The sequence below is a fragment of the Dryobates pubescens genome, chromosome 35, assembly GCF_014839835.1.
Source record: "Dryobates pubescens isolate bDryPub1 chromosome 35, bDryPub1.pri, whole genome shotgun sequence".
NCBI classification, from domain to species: domain Eukaryota; kingdom Metazoa; phylum Chordata; class Aves; order Piciformes; family Picidae; genus Dryobates; species Dryobates pubescens.
This window is the reverse complement of record NC_071646.1, coordinates 4,327,786-4,348,512: the sequence shown is the minus strand read 5'-3', so window position 1 is coordinate 4,348,512 and position 20,727 is coordinate 4,327,786. Positions and strand designations below refer to the sequence as shown.

The following is a 20,727-nucleotide window of genomic DNA, read 5'->3' as shown; positions in this document are numbered from 1 at the left end:
CAGGGACTGGGGTGGCCTAAAGGATGACTAGTGAAAGATTTGGAGAAGGACAAAGAGATAGAAATGGTCTGAAGGCTGGAACAAGTGAGTCTTGGTGAGCTGCTTGTGGTGTAACCTGGAGGGGGGAAGACCAGCCTTGAGGAAGATAAGAGCTCTGCTGTGTGCACAGCCTTATCTTGGGCCCTGCTTCAGCTCCACATTCTCTGAATTGCTGCAGGGCTTGTCTGGATGGGACCATGGCCACAGACCACAGCACCTGAGGTGCCCATCCCCAGTACCTTTCATCTCCTCTGTGCTGTGGCAGGGAGGAGACCCTTCCCACAAACACCCACTGGCAGCAGCCCTGTCCTTGAGCAGCTCTTTGCACAGATCCTCCCCAGGACAGCCCCAGTCCTCGAGGACAGTCCTTCTTTGTCCTGTGTCCCTGGCCTCGGGCACAGCCAGCAGTTGGTGAGACAAGGTCAGTGTTACAGCAGGACACAGATAAGTCCAGGCACCGATCTGGGGCACCACTGTGCAAACCATGAGGTGCAATGCACAGTCCCACCCCTAGCTCCCCACCTCCCTCCTTTGTGTACATCGAAACAGTAAAACAAGGGCCAGCTTAAAAAGCAGAACCTGCAGGGGGGCCCTGTGACAATGAAGAGCAACTGGGGCTCACCACCAAGCCATGCTCTGAACCCTGCCTGAGAAAGCCACCTGCATTCATCCCCCCCTCGGGGAAACTGGCAGCACTGCTGGTTTTGTTTCTACAAAGTAACAGAGCAAACATTTAGAGAGCACTGAGCTAAAACTCCAAACCCCTTCTCCCCCTTCAAGCATGAGAAGAAACTGGGCACAAGAGACAAAAAAAAATTCAACAGGAAAGGCTTTCCCTCTTGCTTTGGTGGAAGGTTGTTTATTTTGTACACTATCCATCCATACACCTGTGAGACAAATTCTAGGAACCTGCCACAAAGCATGAAAGCACAACATACCCCTTTTGTTCCAGGGACATTTGCATTTCTCATCACCACCCAGCCTGCCTGGCTCAGGAACCTGCAAGGGCAGGGAGAACGCAGCTGCCCGGTAACCGTACACACGCGAGGTGGGGAGAGCAGAGCAGCCCCTCGGGGCCGGGGGCATGGCTCACATCTTCAGGATAAAAAAGGAAAGGAGGGGGGAAAAAAATGAAAGACATCCCTGGAAGAGCTGGCTGGGAGTGTGTGTGTGTGGGGGGGTTCTGTAAGGACCTTGTAAACTCATTTGGTAAGGGAGACAGAAGGCTCCCTGCTCTGTGGAGGGCAGCGGTAAGGGTAGAGGAGGATTTGCTGTCTTGCTTTTGTTACCTTGCAGCGCAGCGCCCGGAGCTGTTGGCAGGTTTGACAAACTTCACTGGAGTACCTGGAGTGCTGTGATGGGGTGAGGGGAAGGCTCTGCACCCTCAGCTCTATTTCTAGTAGGGCTTTTCCAGTTAGGAAGTTTTCCAACCAGTACAATCAGTGATTGGTAACAGGCCACACCTCTGAGCCGCAGCTGCGGTGTAGCTGAAAACGACCTAGCAGTAAATGCAGTCACAACAGCAGGGAGTTGATGTGGCAGGAAAACACAAAAACACAGAAGACAACACAGTTTTGTTCCACAGTTCTGTCTGAGGCTAGAAAACCTGTTAACTCTGAAAGCCCTAGAAAAATGCTGCACTGGTTTGGAACCCATCTACTTGGCATAGGACCACAATTTGTTGTGTGGGTTGGTTTGGGTTTGGGTTTGTTTTGTTTGTTTGTTTTGCACACAAACATTCTGGAGGTCTCCTCATCCTCATCCCCATGCTAAGCATTCTGCATTTCCTTGCCAATCTTATAGCTGAGGATCTTGTTCCAGTCGATCTTGGTGCGGGTGACAGGCAGCTGCCGGCGTAAGGCTTTGAAGGTGGTGTCTGACATGGTCTGGTAGTTCTCACTGATGGCTGTCTGCAACAGCAAGAAGATTTGGTTAGGGCTTAAGGGCTGTGAGGAAGCAGGACTCTGTGCTGGCACCACAAACCCTTCTCCTCAAGGTGAAGGGCCTGCACTGCTCACTCGCAACCCTCCCACCGGTGTGAGTGAAAGGGTCTCTGTCCAGCCCGCTGTGGCAGTAGCAGCTCCTCAGGTGCTGCACTCATCTGTAGCAAGTCCCTCCCACAGGGACATCATGGAAAGCTGTGGCACATCTCCACATCTCCTCTCTGTTTTTAACTGTCACAGAGGAACACAGACTCGCCCACTCCCCTCCCATGCTTGTTCCAGGCTCCATTTGTAACCCTTTTAACTACCCAGCAGCAAACCTGGCTGTCAATTGCACAGCTTTGCAGCTGCAGGCTCTGCACAAACCCCACTGCCCGTTTCTAGGGAATTCTTTTAGCCCACACCAGATTCAGCCCAAAGCAGAATGAGGTCCCTAGCCCATGGCTCCATGCACTGTGAATGGAGGCTGAAATGCTTCCCTCCCATCTGGCCACCCCTGAGCTTACCTGGTACTCGTTTTCTGCATTTTCTATGATCTTAACAAATTCCTTAGCTGTCTGCACATCACTCTGCAAAAGGGAGAAACAGATTTCCATGTTTAAGAGCAACTTACAAATGCTACACAACAGATTTCTTCTCAAGCAACAGGCTGGCTATGGCTGAGGTGGGTAGCACCAAGCAGGCTCTGCCTCATAGCCATAGGCTTATGCTGGGTGTCTCACAGCTGCACTGGCTGGAGCTTGTGCTCCAGGCTGAGACAGGGCTGCACCCTAGTGAGCACAAGATGACCATCTCAGTGTAGATTAGGGACTATGTGACTGCTGCTCCCTCTGCTGTACTAAAGGACTTCCTATTTTCCTTTAGTACACTGCTCATAGAATAGAATAGAGTAGAATAGAATAGAATTAACCAGGTTGGAAGAGACCTTTGAGATCATCAAGTCCATCCTATCACCCAACACCATCTGATCAACTAAACCATGGCACCAAGCACCCCATCCAGTCTCTTCCTAAACACCTCCAGTGATGGGGACTCCACCACCTCCCTGGGCAGCACATCCCAATGGCAAATCTCTCTTTCTGGGAAGAACTTCTTCCTAACATCCAGCCTAAACCTCTCCTGGCACAGCTTGAGACTGTGTCCTGTGCTGGGTGCCTGGGAGAAGAGCCCAACCCCCACCTGCCTACAACCTCCCTTCAGGGAGTTGCAGAGAACAAGAAGGTTTCCCCTGAGCCTCCTCTTCTGCAGGCTAAGCAACCCCAGCTCCCTCAGCCTCTCCTCACAGGGCTGTGCTCCAGACCCCTCCCCAGCTTTCTTGCCCTTCTCTGGACACCTTCCAGCATCTCAGTGTCTTTCCTGACCTGAGGAACCCAGAACTGGACACAGGACTCAAGGTGTGGCCTAACCAGTGCTGAGCACAGGGCACAATGACTTCCCTGCTCCTGCTGGCCACACTGTTCCTGATGCAGGCCAGGATGCCATTTGCCTTCTTGGCCCCCTGGGCACACTGCTGGCGCATGTTCAGCCTACTATCAACCAGTATCTCCAGGTCCCTTTCTGCCTGGCTGCTTTAGAGCCACTCTGACCCCAGCCTGTAGCACTGCCTGGGGTTGCTGTGGCCATGGAGTTGCTGTGTGCTCTTGGTGTTTGTTTCCCTTGCACATGGATACACAGAGCACACAGAGAAAGCCTCACAAGGTTTCCAACAGGCTGCACTGTCTGATGCATTCTGAGCTGAAGCAGCAGAGAATCTGGGTTTCCCACATGCCTCTAAACATAACCACACTGACCAGTGACTCTAAAATGACATTGAAGTCAAGAGGCTGTAGTCACAGAAGTGTGTGCTTCAGAAGATGTTTAAGGAATAAAACAGTGTCCAGAGAAAGGCCACGAGGATGAGCAGAGGGTTGCAGCTCCTCTACTATGAGGACAGACTGAAAGGGTTGGGGCTGTTCAGTCTGGAGAAGAGAAGGCTCTGAGGAGACCTTCTTGTGGCCTTCCAGTATCTGAAGGAGGTTACAAGAAAGCTGGGGAGGGACTTTTTAAGGTGTCAAGGAGTGATAGGACTGGGGGGAACAGAGCAAAACTAGAAATGGGTAGATTCAGATTGGGTGTTAGGAAGAAGTTCTTCCCCATGAGGGTGGTGAGAGACTGGCACAGGTTGCCCAGGGAGATGGTGGAAGCCTCATCCCTGGAGGATTTTAAGGCCAGGCTGGATGTGGCTCTGGGCAAGCTGCTCTAGTGCAAGGTGTCCCTGCCCATGGCAGGGGGCTTGGAACTGGCTGATCCTTGAGGTCCCTTCCAACCCTGACAATTCTATGATCATTAAAGAAAAAAACCTTTCAGCACACTTACTGAGACCTGTACAGAGTCCTGGATGTCTTTGTGACTGACCAGCTGCACGTTGCCATCTTCATAATAATGAACCTGGACAGAAGCAAAGGGCAGGCTTCATTAGCACTCAGTTCCTAGCCCCTGGAGCCCCCCAAAGCTGCCAGCATGGCCCAACAGCCTTGCTGTGCCACTCCTCTCTGCTTAGGTGGAGGCTACAAGCAGGATGGCTTTTCTAAAGGGTTTCACTCTTTGTCAAGACTGTTCCAGATTATGTTAATGCAGGAAACATCTGGAGCTGAAATAAGAGCCATTAGAAAAGAATTCATGGCACAGGGGTTTAGCCCTATCAAGTGAAGCTGAGCTGGGAGGTGCTCAGGGGTAGTGCTATGTCAGAAACCACAGACCAGCCTGTAGATGATGTCCCAACCACTAGATTTAAGGATCAGCCTCTTGGATTGTACAGCTTAATAGCATCTTGATTTGACAAGGACATCACTGCACTTGGGCAGCTGAAGGCATTCGTGTGAAGAGAAGCACAGGGCAGCTTCTCCTGTGCTTGCCAGAAAAATTAGCTCACCTGGATTTTGAGCACTGCAGCCACTTGAGCTGTGGGTGGTGTGATGGTGAACTTCCACTCTGATCTCCAGCGGCCATTCCTGAAAACAAGCAGAGCAGGAGAGCTCTTTCCCCAAAGCTCCAGCAACAAACAGAACCACACCACCAAGAGCAAGCTGTGTCTGCTGTCACAGAATCATAGCATCAATAAGGTGGGAAAAGACCTCAAAGATCATCAAGTCCAACCTGTCACCCAACACCTCCTGACTACTAAACCATGGCACCAAGTGCCACATCCAATCCCCTCTTGAACACCTCCAGGGATGGGGACTCCACCACCTCCCTGGGCAGCACATTCCAATGGCTAACAACTCTCTCAGTGAAGAACTTTCTCCTCACCTCCAGCCTAAACTTCCCCTGGCACAGCTTGAGACTGTGTCCTCTTGTTCTGGTGCTGCTTGCCTGGGAGAGGAGACCAACCCCCTCCTGGCTACAACCTCCCTTCAGGTAGCTGTTATGTTATCTTATGACCAGTGCTACACTGCCCTCCACGGCACTGAATTCCATGTCTGAAGCAGAGCTGAATCCAGTGCAGCTGCTGTAGAGAGCAGCTCATCTCCCTGTGCTCTGGAATAGCTCAGGGGGCTCTCTCTGGCTCTTCTACTCTCTGGATAGGTCACTTGGCCACACCAAAGGCTTCAGGGAGGTGCTAGAGGGGCATCAGAGACAGCAGACTGCCGAATGGCTCTTGGGAAGCTCAAGGCTGCCTGCCCTCCAGACTGTCTCAGAAGACACAGGGGATAGGTTTACCTGAGGACTAGCAAAGGAAGGAAGTAGACAGTGTTGAAATGGTCTTACCAGAAGTTTTTGGGCTGGAACTGGTGGCTCTCAATACAGGCAATAATTGTCTGCTGCCCATCTATGGATTTACCATAAACCTGTGTTTAGAAACAGAGTTAAAAAGGCCCAAGCGCTGAGGGAAGCCATTCTCAAGCTGTGCTCTTGGCAGCACTGGGGAGGTTGCCTATTGTGGTAGCTCCCTGGGCATGTGCCAGCACCACTTACACTGTGCACCACCTCCACTTGCACCTAGGTGCAAAGAATGCCTCCTTTTTATTAACTAGGTGCTTGGCAGGCACAAGGGTCTGGCACAGCTCTGCTGCTGCGCGCACGCCGAGGCATCTGCACCCTCTGTGCAAATGGCTGTGCCAAAGTGAGCAGAGAACACCATGGGGCATGGAGAGCTCAGGCAGTACAAAGCCCATGCCTGGTCCCGAGTGCCAGAGAGCAGAGAACTTGAGGAGGAGGAGGAAGAAGAAGAAGAAGAAGATGGATACTCAACAGTGCAGAAGCCGTTGGGGTAATGATCCTTCACGTAAGCCCTGAGGGCGCTGTCGCAGGCATCTCTCCACTGCTTCAAAGCTGCCTCCGTGTCCTCGGGCTGGGGGTCACTTGCTTCTTTTCTTAAGTGATCAAACTTAAAAGAAAGCTTGTTTCTTGGGTCTAAAAATCTGCCATTGCCCAGATCACCATGTTCTGTGATTAAGACCTGGAAAAGAAGTTGGAATACTTTATACTCAAGTATAGGCTGCTGGCAAGGGGCTGGTTTGCTCTGCCCCCAGACTGTTTGAGGAGGTATCAATGGTCCTGAAGATTGTTTGAGCTTTAACATCACACAAATAAGGACTCTGCAGGGGCTTTAGGTCCTGTTCCTCACAGTGACACCACCCTTGGTCTTCTCTCCCAGAAATGGCCCCACTACAACAATGGGTCTAGTTTCAAGTTGGGCAACAAAGAGGTGGTTTAAAAGTTATTTTTGCTCTTTTTTTCTCCCCCATTCCTAAAGGGAATGGAGAATTTTGCTCTGGAATTGACCCATTACTGACACAGTCCATGTAACAGTAGCTCTCCTGGTCAAGAGGAGTCCAGAGCCTTCTAACAACCACTAAAGCACACAGCAAAGCAGCACTGAGCCTTCCCTCTCCTTTTGTCTCCTTCATCACAACTCTTTGGCTTCCCAAACATTGACTTTCTCATTCATGTTTGGTTTTGCAGGCTGGACTGCAACTTTCTCTTGCCCAAGCTATTTCTATGGACAGCCCTCTTAAAAAATGATCTGCCTGCCATGAATGTATCTGGGACAGCAGAGAAGCTGGGTCAGTGCTTGGTTCTCAGAAGAGAACAGATGGCCAGGCCAGCTTTGCAGCTCTGGGAGCGCTTGCTGCTTGCTCTCAAGAGATCAGTTTGGTTTTGCTGGATGGTATCAGATTGGTGCAACCAAAGATATGGCTTAGGGTAGCTGGGAATAGATTAAAAAGGCAGAAAATGGGGAAAAAAAATACACTACTGAGAATCTACTACCAATCACCAGAGGAAGTGTCAGCAGGTAGGATGAGCTTTAAGTAACCTTTACCAATTCATGTTCTAAGTGGAATTGCAGGGGCTTCAGCAAGGAGCTTATTACTAAGGGACAATGAATTAGAGCTTCTAGGTAGTGTCAGACAATACTTTAAGAGAACATGTTGGTAGTGATATGGGGGAGGGAAGGAGGAGAGGAGCATTTGCCTTGGTTGGGCAGTGCAGTGATACACAGCAAGTGTCTTCTCTTACCTGATCATCATACCCTTCTATCTTCACTGGAGTGAACTGATCCATGTTGTACTGTGCAAAAGCACTGTCAGGGATGAAAGGGACATGAAGTGAGCTTCAGCTGTACAGGCACATCTATTCTGACTCAAATTGGCACATGGGGTGATTTACATTACAGAAAAAAAAGTCTCAGCTTCATGTGGCAAATGATCCCCCTGGGCACTCCCCGGTGCCTTCTCAATACCTTTTACTGACAACAGCTGTAAAAACCCCAGATCCAAACCCAGGTTGAGTTAGTGATGGGCAGGAAAAGTACAGAGTTCAGAAGTAGAACAGCAGGCAGCCTGAGGGAATCTGAGCAAGCCAAGGCAAAGCAGGAACAGCCCAGCTCCAATTCAGACAGCAGCAAGGTAAACAAACCAGTAGGCTAATATTGACACAATTTTCTTCTGTAAAGACCTGCTGACTGCCAGGTCACCCAGCCTGAAGTCAAACCTCAGCATCAACAAGCTCATCTGCATCACCTTCAAGCACCTCCTGATGAGACTGTGAGAATAAACAAAGTCTCTGGAAGGCTTTTTTACTGAGGGCAGCTCTTTTTCTGAACTTCACTAAGGATTACTCAGTATTTCAGGCTTCACTGGCTTGACAAATGATGCTTTAACAAGATCAGACTTGCTGCTGCAGAGTTGAACTTTTTGGCAGGGTGCCTTCCTGTCAGCTTTATGCAGCCTCAGCAGCACAAATTCCAACTGAGGGCTTTCAGAAAGAATCCCCTCTGCCTCTCCTTGGGTGTTTTGGGGGAGGATAAGGGAGTGCAAGATGCAGACTGCTCTCAGTACAACAGGTGGCTTGCTTTGGGTGTGAGGAAGCAGCCACCTCTGCTGGCAACCTGGCTTGCGTTTGAGGCTTCAGTACTCACTGTGCTGCTCCTTCCCTGAGAAGATTGTCGTTGTTGAGCAGTAACCGGACATCTGGGGAGGAGAGAGCTTGGGTTGGTTACTGGAGGTTGGATCAAACCCTTCCCCTGATGCATTTCATTTTCAGCTGCACCAAGGGCAACGTTCAGATGCCTCAACCATGTCACGAGGATGTAGTCACAGGATGACAGCATCCTCTTCCCTCAACGCTTACGCCTTGAAAGCTAAGTGGCACAGCCTCAGACTCTCCCAAGAGATGAAAGACAAAGAGACCACCACTGATCACTTGTCCTCAGGTCACTCACCATTGAACACCTCGTTGAACTCTCCAGGGGGGGCATGAGTGATGAATTTTGCAGCTATACGCACCTAAGGTGAAGGAGAAAAGCAATGAAGCTGAAGACAAAAGCTCACTGAGCTGCACCCCCACTGAAACACCCCAACAGCAAACCCAGCTCTGACACTCACAGCCAGCAGCACATTTAAGGGAGAATCCAGGCTTGCACTCTCTGAGCAGAAATAGTCTCCTAAGACCTTTTTCAGTGCAGCCAAGCAGAAGGATTCCAAATGAACTCAAGAAGCTGGAAATGAAAAAGCCATTCTCTCCTGCAGCTGGGCTGGGCAAAGCTAGGCTGGGGGCAGAGTGGGCTGAGAGTGGCTCTGAATAAAAAGCCTTGGGTGTATTGATTGATGAGGAGCTCACCAGGAGCTGGCAGTGCCCTCATGCAGCCCAGAAGGCAGCCATGTGCTGGGCTGCATCAAGAGGAGTGTGGCCAGCAGGGCAAGAGAGGGGATTCTGCCCCTTGACTCCGCACTGCTGAGACCTCCCCCTCCAATATTGTCTCCAGTTCTGGTGTCCCTAGCACAGGAAGGACACAGAGCTGTTGGAATGAGGCCAGAGGAGGGCCACAAAGATGACCAAAGGGCTGGAGCACCTCTGTTATGAGGACAGGCTGAGGGAGCTGGGGGTGTTCAGCCTGGAGAAGAGAAGGCTCCAGGAGGACCTTAGAGCTCCCTTCCAGTTCATGAAGGGATCCTATGGGAAGGCTGCAGAGGGACTTCTCATGAGGGTGTCTAGAGACAGGACAAGGGGGGATGGCTTGAAGCTGAGGGAAAGCAGGTTTAGACTGGATCTTAGGAAGAAGTTCATCACTACAAGGGTGGTGAGCCACTGGAATAGGCTGCCCAGGGAGGTTGTGGATGCTTCCTTCCTGGGAGTCTTCAAGGCCAGGTTGGATGAGGCCTTGAGCAGCCTGGGGCATTCCTGCCCATGGCAGGGAAGTTGGAGTAGATGATCTCTGAGGTCCCTTCCAACCTGAGCCATTCTGTGATTCTAAAGTAACAAAGCTGTAGAGTGCTCTGAACTCCACCACACATTGTTAGAATGTAGGTTAGGACTTAGGTACTGATTCTGCTGGAACTGGGGAGAGCTTATGGTGTTCAGAATCAAATCTTTTACAGCTTTTAGCCCTGTAAAGGGAACAGAATCACCTTGGCAGACTTGCAACAGGAATGGCACCAAATGAAACTCCTCCCTTCAAGCAATAAAAACATCACATGGATTTCCAAGCAGCTGTGCTGCAGCCCTTCTTGCTCAGCCAGACATTGACTCAAGAGGAAGTGCAGAAGAGCCCTCACAGCTCTGAGTGCTTTCTCCCACTTTTCATCCTGAGCAGTGAAACAAAGGAGTGTGCACACATCCAGCTCCTTCAGCTGCCAGAGCTGGAAATAACTTGCTCCTCTCAACAGCCTTCCCTGTTTTAATTAGAAGCTGGTTGTGGTGTTTGTCACATAATTGACTTCAAGCAAGCCCTGAAAGGAACTAACCACCTTCCCAAACAAAGGGCCTCTTGCCTTATTCCAACAGGATCAAGTAACAGCTCTCTGCCTTAACTGGCTTGAGCTTCAGACAAAAATAGATCATCTTCCAAATTAGCATTTACTGCAACCCCCCCCCCCCCCCTAAATATCCACAGATTCTTCATGACCTGAGCCACAAAATGCAAAGCTTTCAAGTCACACTGCTGAAATGGGGGAGTGGAGTGCAGGAAAGAAGCTGCAGATTGATCCATTCTAAGTGCCAAGGGCTGCTGGGGTTGGGAGCTGGTTTTGTTTCAAGGGGTGACAGCTCGGTGGCAGGATGTTGGGTCTGCAGAAGCACAGAGAAGAAGACTCTCTGCAGCCTGACCTACTTCCTGGCCCTCGTTGCCATTTCAGGTAGCTCTGCAGCAAGCAGCAGAACTCAACTTCCTGCTTCTAAAATGGGGAGAGGCTCAGAGAGGGAAGCTGCTGAGTTTTGAGCAGCAGAATGAGCTTCAGCAGATAGCATGCTAACAGCAACCCCTCAACTACAAGGAATCCCTCAGCTTACCTAAAATTGCCTTTGGGGACTAGAGAGTGAGGCTTAGGGGGGGTGCAGTGAATTCACTTTGCTCTACTGAGTGGTTTGGGTTTGTTTCTTTTGCTTTATTTTAAAGCACTGGTAAAGTCAGACTTTAAATAATGAAACAATTGTAGGGGAGTCTGGATGGTTGATAGCAGGCTGAACACGAGCCAGCAGTGTGCCCAGGTGGCCAAGAAGGCCAATGGCATCTTGGCCTGCATCAGGAACAGTGTGGCCAGCAGGAGCAGGGAAGTCATTCTGCCCCTATACTCAGCACTGGTTCTGCCACACCTTGAGTCCTGTGTCCAGTTCTGGGCTCCTCAGGTCAGGAAAGAGGTTGAGATGCTGGAAGGTGTCCAGAGAAGGGCAACAAAGCTGGGGAGGGGTCTGGGGCACAGCCCTGGGAGGAGAGGCTGAGGGAGCTGGGGTTGCTTAGCCTGCAGAAGAGGAGGCTCAGGGGAGACCTTCTTGCTCTCTCCAACTCCCTGAAGGGAGGTTGTAGCCAGGTGGGGGTTGGGCTCTTCTCCCAGGCAAGCAGCATCAGAACAAGAGGACACAGTCTCAAGCTGTGCCAGGGGAAGTTTAGGCTGGATGTTAGGAACAAATTCTTCCATAGAGAGAGAGATTGGCCATTGGGATGTGCTGCCCAGGGAGGTGGTGGAGTCACCATCACTGGAGGTGTTTAGGAAGAGCCTGGATGAGGCACTTGGTGCCATGGTTGAGTTGATCAGATGGTGTTGGCTGATAGGTTGGACTTGATGATCTCCAAGGTCTTTTCCAACCTGGTTAATTCTATTCTATTAAATGGATCCTACAGTGAATCTCTGCTGCAGGTTTCTTTTTCAGATTCCCACTCTAGATTACAGAATCATAGATGAGTCTTTTCTACCTGTGCAGCATGGAATGCCTTTAAATTGAGGCTCAGCTGCCTGCTCTGGGGCATGAAACAGAATAAAAGCTCCAAATTGAAGCAAAATCCCACCTGCTCTACATGGCCAGACATGGCTCTTCTGAGGAGCCTGTTCTTGGAGGACAATTTCCCTCCAAGTGCTTTGGAAGAACTGCAGATGAATACCAAGGGAGGAGGAAAATGCCATCAAGCAACCCCAAACTCTCTGACTCTTATTCCCAGTCCAAATCCTCAGCCCAGGTTAAGCCCAGACAGGGATCACAGTTCTGTCCCCAGCCCCTTAAGGCTTGGCTGGATTACCAAGCACAGTTTACTTCACCTTCTGCACCACCAGAACCCCCAAGAGGGGAAAGCTTCAGTTTCTCACATCAAATGCAAGGATTACTTCAACTTTCAGCAGTTCAAATGCAACTCAGCCAAATGGCATCCTGTAAAATATTAAATACAGCCCTGGGCAGATTTCAGTTCTGTGCTAAAAGCCACGATGAATGCTGCCCTGGAACACTCCTTTCACACAATGCTCATGTGGGCTAAAATATCACTGGCAGGATGAACTGCACCTTCCAAGCTCTATCTGCTCCTTCCAGGAGGAGTGAGGGGATGGAAGCTGAAATTGGGTGAGCTAAAGGAAAGTGAAAGCAGGCTCCAGAGCCGTGGGACCCAGGAGGATCTCTGAGCCCCAATGCTCCCTCCAGAACGTTAAGAATCAAAGCAAAAAAAACCCCTACAGCTAATATTTTCGTGACGCGAGGAAGAGTAACGGTGGTTTTGACTACCTTTGGTAGGTAACTAAGGTTGCTTGGCAGAAGAGGCGACCTCTTAATTTGCTAAACGAAACTCGGCGCTGCCTCGGAAGGCTGCAATTTCCCCACATTCCCACGCAGGAGGAACAATCTGTTCCTTTCTCCCTCCCCGACAATAAACACCGCTCCATTTCCTGCTGCTTAGCCCCTTCCACACAGTATAACGTGGAGGATCTACCGCGAAGTGAGCGTCGGGGGTCGGGGCAGGCAGAGAAGGTGCGGAGAGGCTCCGAGGGTGCTCCGGAGCCGCACAGGGCGCTCAGCACCTTCAGGAGACGCCGCTTAACTTCGCTGAGATGGGAAACGGAAGCCCAAGAGCAGCAAACACATTTCCGTGCACAACGACGCGCCCAGGCACCCGAGCTGCGCCCAGACAACGCGGAAATGGAAGAAACAAAGCCTGGCGCTGAGCAGCAACCGCCGATCCCCGGCCGGTCTCTCCTCCGGACAGCGGCGGCCCAGCCGGTAGCGGCGGCCCGCCCCGAGGCGGAGGGAAGCCGGTCCGCCGGCACCGGGAGATCCTCCCCGCCCTCCCCCCACCCCGCCCGCTGCCCTCTCGCTGGTGCTGCGGGGACAGCGGGGCCGGCCCGCCGCAGAGCAGGGGCCTCCTCCCTACCTTCTCCTCATCCGACACCCGCTCCTCGAAGTCAGCCATCTTGGCAGCTCCGGGCCCGGCCCCGCGCGGCGCCTGCCGGGAGCGGTGGGCGGGGCTGCGCCGGAAGCGCGGCCGGCGCCATCTCGGCTGTGGGCAGACGCCGTGCGGCGGCCATCGCGGGAACGGGCGAGCCGGTCTGGGCAGCGCAGCCGGGACTGCGGCGGCGGGAGCAGCTCGGAGGCTGTTCGGGCTTTCCGGTCTACACCGCGTGGAGACGCTTGGTCCGTGGCCCGCCGGCGGGGGAGCGGTGATGGGGTCGAGAAAGGCGCTGCCCCCGCTGCTGGAGCCCACCGGGCCCCGCCCCGTCGTGCGGTCCGCCCCTCTCCCGGCGTTCCCCGGTGGCGGCCATGGCGGACAGCGGTGGGAGCGGCCGGGGTCCGCCGTGCCCCGGGGCAGCCGCGGCGCTGCGGCGTTGGGAGCACCTGCGGCGGCGAGCGGCGGGGGCAGCGCCCTGGGCCCGCGGGCTCCTGGCCGTGGCCGCCGGGCTCGGCCTCTTCTACGTGGTGCTGCGGGTGCCGCTCCGGCTCCGGGACAGTCTGGCGGCTGGTGAGACGCTGCGGGCCGCGCCGCGGGGCTGAGGGCTTGGCGGGGGAAGGCTGCTCCCGCCTGTACTGGGGGCGGCTGAACCGAGCTCCTGTGGAAGGGAGCGGGTCCGCCGGTGCGGGCCGGGCCGGGCTGGCAGCGTCCCGGGCCTCCCGCAGCGACGCAGCGAGAGCCTCAGCCTGGCCCCGGGGCCAGCTGGCAGCTGCCTTCGGGTTCTGGGAACAGCCCAGGCTCCGGCGTCACCTCCGCGGTTGTAACCATGTCTCGGCGGCTGCGTAGCGGCCTCGGGGCAGTTGGAAGCGTCCGAGGCGGCTGTCCGAGTGTCCCGGGGGGATGCTGGCTGTGCCATGGCTGCGTCCCCAGCCTGCAGTCCGGCGCTCCCCGGCCGCGTCTCGGCAGAACGGAGCTCTGGCGCAGGGTGAGCCTGCGGCAGTCGAGCTTGCTGCCATCCCCGGGCCCCGCAGCTCTTTGCCCCCAGCGTCCCTCCCGGGCCGGTGGTGGGTGGCAGAGCTGCTGTTTAGTGTGGGTCAGAAGCACGGGAAGAGTAGCCCCGGAAAAGGGCATTCCCTGCCATGGGCTGTGAACCCCTCGAAGGAGAGGTCTGTGGACGATCTGTGTTCTTGACTTTGAATAGAAACTTGCCTTAAAACAGCACTTTGCCGTTTGGGGTTAAACTGCAATGAGATTAAATTGGCTTCTTGTGGTCCAGCAGCCACGCTGTGGTTGTGCTTTGTCTTAGAGCTTAAACTGATTTTCTTTTTAGTGGCGTCTGTAACCTAACTCACTGTCAACAGCTGGTTACAGGCAGGAAATTGTATGTGGAAAGGATTGTCTGACTAACATTATCTGTAGAGTTTCAGGGGCTGTGGTTTACATAATGTTTACAGCATGGTCAGCATTGCTTAACAAAAAGGTGTTTGTGTTTTTCCAGCTCTTCTTCTTAAGTCTTTGGGTTTGTTTCTCTTAACAGTGACTGTGTTCTTAAGCACTCTGACTCCGAAGTTCTACTTTGCCCTGACAGTGACTTCATCTTTTATATCTGGACTGATATTTGTAAGTAGTCTGCTTTTGCTTGCCCAAACAGCTTTGGCCCCTCTCTGGTGCTGTCACCCGGGGTGGATGCACCGAGCTTTGTTCTGAGCAGGCTCTAGAGGGTGCTTTTGTACTGGGATTGTGGGCTTGGATCTTCTCTGATGGTTTGTACAGGCTCCTTTGCTCTGTGCTGGAATGAATCTAAGGGGGAAAAAACCTTATACCTGGGTTAGGAGCTCAGGCTTGTTTTGAGGAAGGGTCTGTCTCTAGACATCTCTGTGTGCAGTGAAAATGCAAACTACACACAAACTGCAGACCTCTCTGTGTGTAAGGAAAGCACTCAGGCTTTTCTCCCTCTCAAACCAGCTAGTTAGGAGTTTAGCTTCCCACAGTAAATTTTCCGGAGGAATTTTGTGCCACCAGTAGCTACCTTAACAACTTTGATGTGACAATAAGGCATTCATGCAGCCCCTCTTCAGCTGGTAGCATGTGCAGAGGGGGTTAACTCTGCACCCCCTGGCTGGGACATGCTGGTGTGGGCAGTTCTGCTGGCACAGCTCTTTCTGCATAAGCTGGGAAGGGAAGAACACAGGTTTGACTAAAATGTTCCTTTTTCCCCCCCTGGTCTTTCATGTCATGTGGGTGATCCATGACAAGCCAGCCCCAGAGAGATGATTATTATTAATGTGTGTGTTAAGTTCCATCTGTAGTCCCTTGCCAAGGGGATGTGCTCACTGTGGAGCTGTTCACTTCCAGTGTTTTGTGTCACCCAGGAGGTCTCTGGTGCTTTTTTTCCTCCCCTGGCAGGTGTTTGAGTGGTGGCATTTCCGAAAGTATGGCACCTCCTTCATCGAGCAGGTCTCTGTCAGTCACCTCAGGCCCCTCATTGGTGGCACAGAGAGCAGCCCCCCAGCCCCAGCTGCCTTCTCTGCTGGGGAGAGTGAGACCAGCAGGCAGAGCATGCCAGGTGAGTGGTCCTGTCCCACTTCTGAGGCTGCATCACGGGAACTGGCTCTTGAGTGGCTGTGCCTCTGCTTTACTGTGGTGGGAACTGAAGGAAGGCCTGCATCTTGCAGTGCCTGTTAGTAATCATGGTGGAAATAAATGAAAGGATTTTTATGGGTGAAAGATGCTTTATTATTCATCATTAAAATGTGATTTAGGAAATGCACACATTCAGCTGAGACTCAGCAACATGAGATGCTCACTGGTCTGAATGTGTGCAAGGTTAGGTGATAGGTCATGGGCTGGACTTGATGATCTCAGAAGTCTTCTCCAGCCTCAATAATTCTATGATTCTGTGAAGACAAACACTGCATGAGTGGCAGTGCTTAGTCTTCCTACCCTGTGCTTTTGGACCTCATTAATCAGAGAGTGCCAGGTTGGAAGCCACCCCAAGGATCATCCAGTCATAAAACAGAATTAACCAGGTTGGAAAAGACCTTTTTGATCATCAAGTCCAACCTGTCACCCAACACCTCATGACTACTAGACCATGGCACCAAGTGCCACATCCACTCCCCTCTTGAACACCTCCAGGGATGGGGACTCCACCACCTCCCTGGGCAGCACATCCCAATGGCTAACAACTCTCTCAGTGAAGAACTTTCTCCTCACCTCCAACCTAAACTTCCCCTGGCACAGCTTGAGACTGTGCCCTCTTGTTCTGGTGGTGGTTGCCTGGGAGAAGGGACCAACCCCCTCCTGGCTACAACCTCCCTTCAGGCAGTTGGAGAGAGCAAGAAGGTCTCCCCTGAGCCTTCTCTTCTCCAGGCTAAACAACCCCAGCTCCCTCAGCCTCTCCTCACAGGGCTGTGCTCGAGGCCTCTCCCCAGCCTCATTGCCCTTCTCTGGACACATTCAAGAGTCTCAATGTTGTTCTTAAACTGAGGGGCCCAGAACTGGACACAGGAGTGAAGGGGAGAATTCTCTGCCTCCCCTGGGAGATGATCCCAATATCTGACTGGGGGGAGAGTAAAAATATCTACGGGATAGCAGCAGTTTTTGAAGGTGATGATTGTATGACCATGCCCAGGTTATATAACAACAAAAAAGGAAGCAGATTTTGCAAGTAAAACTGCATTTGCAAGTCAGGGTGGTATTTCTTGTGCTCTTTATTCAAAAAGTACTTTTTTTTTCCCCCCCTTCCTTCCCCTTCCACAGAGTGCAAAGTGTGGCGAAATCCTCTCAACCTTTTCCGAGGGGCAGAGTACAGCAGGTATTTGCTATCTCCCTTCCCAGGGCCTGGTTTACAGGGAGCTGGGGGTTATACACAGGGCTCCTTCACAGAGCTTGCACTGCTCATGTCAGGAGACAGCTGAGACCTGCAAGATGACAGGGGCTGATAGCTGCCAGTCCTGTGTTTACAAGGCACCTGTCCAAGCTTTGGCAGTTGCAGTGTTAAGCATGCAAACAGCACTGTAGCGCTGTGAGCAGTTGGAGAGTAAAGTAGGAGGAAGAACCTTACTCAGAGGCTGAGAGGGAGATTCTGGATCTAAATTCTCTTCCATTAAACTGATCTGGCTGTATTGTAAGTCTCCTTGTGTTATTTCATAGGAAAAGCTGCTTGCTAGGAGGGCAGCTCCCAAGTTGTTTAGAGCTTCACAACCTGGAGCACTTGAGCCTTGTGATTGTGGCTTCAGGCTTCTGTAAACAAAACCATTCTGCACTAGCTTCAGGTGTCAGCACAGCAGATAGCCCCTTGGCATCAGCATTGCTGTTTACTAGGAGTGCCTCTTACTGGAATTTCTCCTGTTTAAGATACATGTGGGTGACTGGGAAGGAGCCTCTTACCTACTATGACATGAACTTGTCCGCTCAAGACCATCAGAACTTTTTCACGTGCGACACCGATGCCCTCCGGCCCTCAGATACAGGTACCAGGGTCTGCAGTGGGAGTCTGCAAGGGACAAGCACAAGCTGTCATGTGAAGTACATTCATAGATTCACAGAATGGGGTGGGTTGGAAAGGGCCTTAAAGATCATCCAGTTCCAACCCCCCTGCCATGGGCAGGGACACCTCCCACCGGCCCAGGTTTGCCCAAGGCTTTGTCCAACCTGGCCTTGAATGCCTCCAGGGAGGAGGCAGCCACAGCCTCCCTGGGCAACCTGATCCAGTGTCTCCCCAGCCTCACTCTAAAGAATTTCTTCCTAATCTTCAGTCTCCATCTCCCCTCTTCCATCTCAAAGCCATTGCCCCTCTTCCTATTGCTACAAGGCCTTGTAAAAAGTCCCTCCTTACCTCTCCTGTATCTCCCTTTAGGCAGTGGAAGGCTGCTCTAAGGTCTCTGTGGACCCTTCTCCAGGCTGAAGAGCTCCAGCTCTCTCAGCTAGTCCCCATAGGGGTGGTGCTTCAGCCCCCTGATATCTTTGTGGCCTCCTCTGGGCTTGCTCCAGCAATTTGATGCCCTTGATGGGAGAGAGCTTTGTGAAAGGACAACCTTCCTCAGCTGCTGAGGAGGTCCAGCTGATGTGTTTAGTGAGATGTGCTTTCCCCTGTGCTTTTCCTGCTGGCTTCTGGGCTGCTGGGCCCCTGCTGTGTTACCACATCTTGTCCCTCTCAAATCATCAACCACAGGGTACTGCAAACCCCTTCTCCTTAAAGCTTAGTAACAAGCAGATTCCCTGGACTCCATTGCTCTTGTTCCACACGAGTGGAAAGCTCTCCCTGGTTCTTGTCAGGCTGGGTGTGAGCTCCTGTCTGGGTGTCAGGTTGCGGAAGCGTTACCTGTCAGCTGCCTGCCACAGCCAGGGGCTTGGAAGCTGTGTTTTGGCTTCACAGAGTGCAGTGTATGGTCTGGCTTCCCAAGCCAAGACTAATATTTTGTTTCCAAATCAAAACCCAAACCCTTTTGCCTCGTTACTCTTGCTGCTGGACAGCAAGTTTTGTTCCAAAAGAAACATCTCGAGGTCCTGCAGTGCTCTTATCGTCCCTGAGACAGGCCAGATACGGAGCTCCACTACGAGGAGGCTTTGGGCTTCTTTCAGAGCTCCTCTGTGGCGTGGAAGCAGGTTGGTGCTGGGTGGAAAATGGGAGCTCCACCTGCCTGGGTTTGCTTGTAAGAAGCTGGCTTTCAGTTTGAGTGTTCCTTGTTTGGTTTGCAACAAGTTGCCCAGGGATGTGGTGGAGGCCTCATCCTGGCAGACACTCGAGATCAGACTCAATGTGGCTCTGGCAGCCTGATGGAATTGGAGGTGTCCCTGCTGCCTGCAGGGGAGGTTGGGCAAGGTGAGCTTTGAGGCTCCTTTCCAACTTGGTGCAATCTGTGAATTTTTCCCTTATGGCAGCATCAGGGGGTGGGGGTCTGGAGTCATTGGGGGGGAGGGGGAGGGTCTGGAGTCATTGGTGGGAGGGGGAGGGTCTGGAGTCATTGGGGGCATCGGGGGGGGGGGTCTGGAGTCTTTGGTGAGGGTGCTCTGTGGTCATTGGGGGTGGTGGTCTGGAGTCATTGTGGGGGGTGGGGTGGTCTGGATTCTTTGGTATGTGTGTGTGAATCTAAAGTCATTGAGGGAGATCTAGAGTCACTGTGGGGGGGACCTAGGGTCATAGAAGAGAACTTGTTTGCTCCATACCTGCCCATGACACTGAATTCAAGTTGTCCTTTGAAGGACCCTTTGGACTGGATCCACTTCAGGCTTTTCCATTTGTTTCCTAGAACACTCAATGAGGAGGTGATTGGTGATCACAGTAGATCTTGAGCTGACTCTGCCATATTTTGCCACTCAAATGTGCTTTGTGAATGTGAAAGGAATCCTTTAACCCCTCCTGATCTGGTAGTTGTCTAAGTCAGTTTCAGACTTGAGTCAGAGCAATACCTGTGCAAGCCCCAGCTCACTCTGTCCCTGTCTGCTTTGAAGTTCTGTTTGAAAGCTGACACTGCAGTTCTGTGCAGGCCTGTGCAAGAGCCTGTGTTTAACAGTTGCTCCTGCCAAGCTTTCCACAAGCCTTGGGAAATGCTTCCAGAAGTCTGTAGCAGTGTAGAAGTTGTACATCTGCCTGGCTCTGTGAGCTCTCTGCACCTCTCTGTGCTTCTGAAGTGCTCAGGGAATAATCCTAGAATGGCTTAGGTTGGAAGGGACCTCAGAGATCATCTACTCCAACCTCCCTGCCATGGGCAAGGACACCTCTCAGCTAGACTTGGTTGCTCATGGCCTCATCCAACCTGGCCTTGAACACCTCCAGGGAGGGGGCATCCACAACCTCCCATGGCAGCCTATGCCACAGTGCTATCCCCCTTGTACTAAAGAACCTGTTCCTAAGATCCAGTCTGAACCTACTCTCCCTCCTCTTAAAACCATTCCCCCTTGTCCTGTCTCTAGACACTCTTATGAAAGGCCCTCTGCAGCCTTTCTATAGCTCCCTTCAGCTATTGGAAGGCAGCTCTAAGGTCCCCCTGGAGTCTTCTCCAGGCTGCACACCCCCAGCGCCCTCAGCCTCTCCTCATAACAGAGGTGCTCCAGGCCTGGATCATCTTTGTGGCCTCCTCTGGATTCCCTCCAACAGCTCTGTGTCCTTCTTATGCTGGGGACACCAGAACTGGAGGCAGTGTTGGAGGTGGAGTCTGACAGGAGCAGAATCATCTCCCTGCTGGTGCTGCTTTTTGAGCCTTGGTGTGCGAGGTTTTGCTGCTCCTCGTAGCAGCTCGCGCCGGAATGCAAACGCTGCCCTGTGACAAGCACACAGAGTCAGGGCTGTGCAGGGTGGAAGGGAATGCAGCTGTGGAGCTGAGGGGCAGGCAGGCAGGCAGCCTTGCCTCCCTTTTGTGCCAGGTGTGTGTGCTGTGCCTCTGCCCCTCACCAGCCTGTCCATTATTTCCACACAGTTATGCAGAAAGCGTGGCGAGAGAGGAACCCCCAGGCCCGGATTAAAGCAGCCTATCAAGCTTTAGAGTTGAACAATGAGTAAGTTTGGAGTCTGAGTTCTGTGCTGCTGCAAGTGCAGGGATACTGAGACACAATCAGTTTGTGGCTCTAAGAATTCACTGGGGTTTGGGGCTTGCTTTTTTTTAGCCTGAATAGCTT

The 20,727-nt window shown here is 52.4% G+C and overlaps 2 protein-coding genes across 2 annotated transcripts in view; one reads left to right on the top strand and one right to left on the bottom strand.

The window, feature by feature from the left end:
* Window positions 1-1,261: 1,261 nt before the first annotated feature.
* On the bottom strand, window positions 1,262-13,157 carry CAPZA1 (capping actin protein of muscle Z-line subunit alpha 1). The gene is made up of 10 exons (XM_054176496.1): window positions 13,093-13,157; window positions 8,686-8,749; window positions 8,383-8,434; window positions 7,482-7,545; window positions 6,214-6,420; window positions 5,730-5,809; window positions 4,894-4,972; window positions 4,338-4,409; window positions 2,489-2,551; window positions 1,262-1,949 (listed from the first exon to the last, which is right to left on the bottom strand). Exons 1-10 carry the CDS (start codon window positions 13,129-13,131, stop codon window positions 1,809-1,811), a joined length of 861 nt encoding a protein of 286 aa, XP_054032471.1. The 5' UTR covers window positions 13,132-13,157; the 3' UTR covers window positions 1,262-1,808.
* A 256-nt stretch (window positions 13,158-13,413) lies between these two features.
* Window positions 13,414-20,727, top strand: part of ST7L (suppression of tumorigenicity 7 like) — a 28,012-nt gene continuing 20,698 nt past the window's right edge. The window contains exons 1-6 of the mRNA XM_054176544.1: window positions 13,414-13,677; window positions 14,645-14,727; window positions 15,514-15,673; window positions 16,870-16,924; window positions 17,467-17,582; window positions 20,529-20,607. Of these exons, the coding sequence (XP_054032519.1) occupies window positions 13,479-13,677; window positions 14,645-14,727; window positions 15,514-15,673; window positions 16,870-16,924; window positions 17,467-17,582; window positions 20,529-20,607 (692 nt within the window). The 5' untranslated portion in view covers window positions 13,414-13,478. The remainder of the gene's footprint in view (window positions 13,678-14,644; window positions 14,728-15,513; window positions 15,674-16,869; window positions 16,925-17,466; window positions 17,583-20,528; window positions 20,608-20,727) is intronic.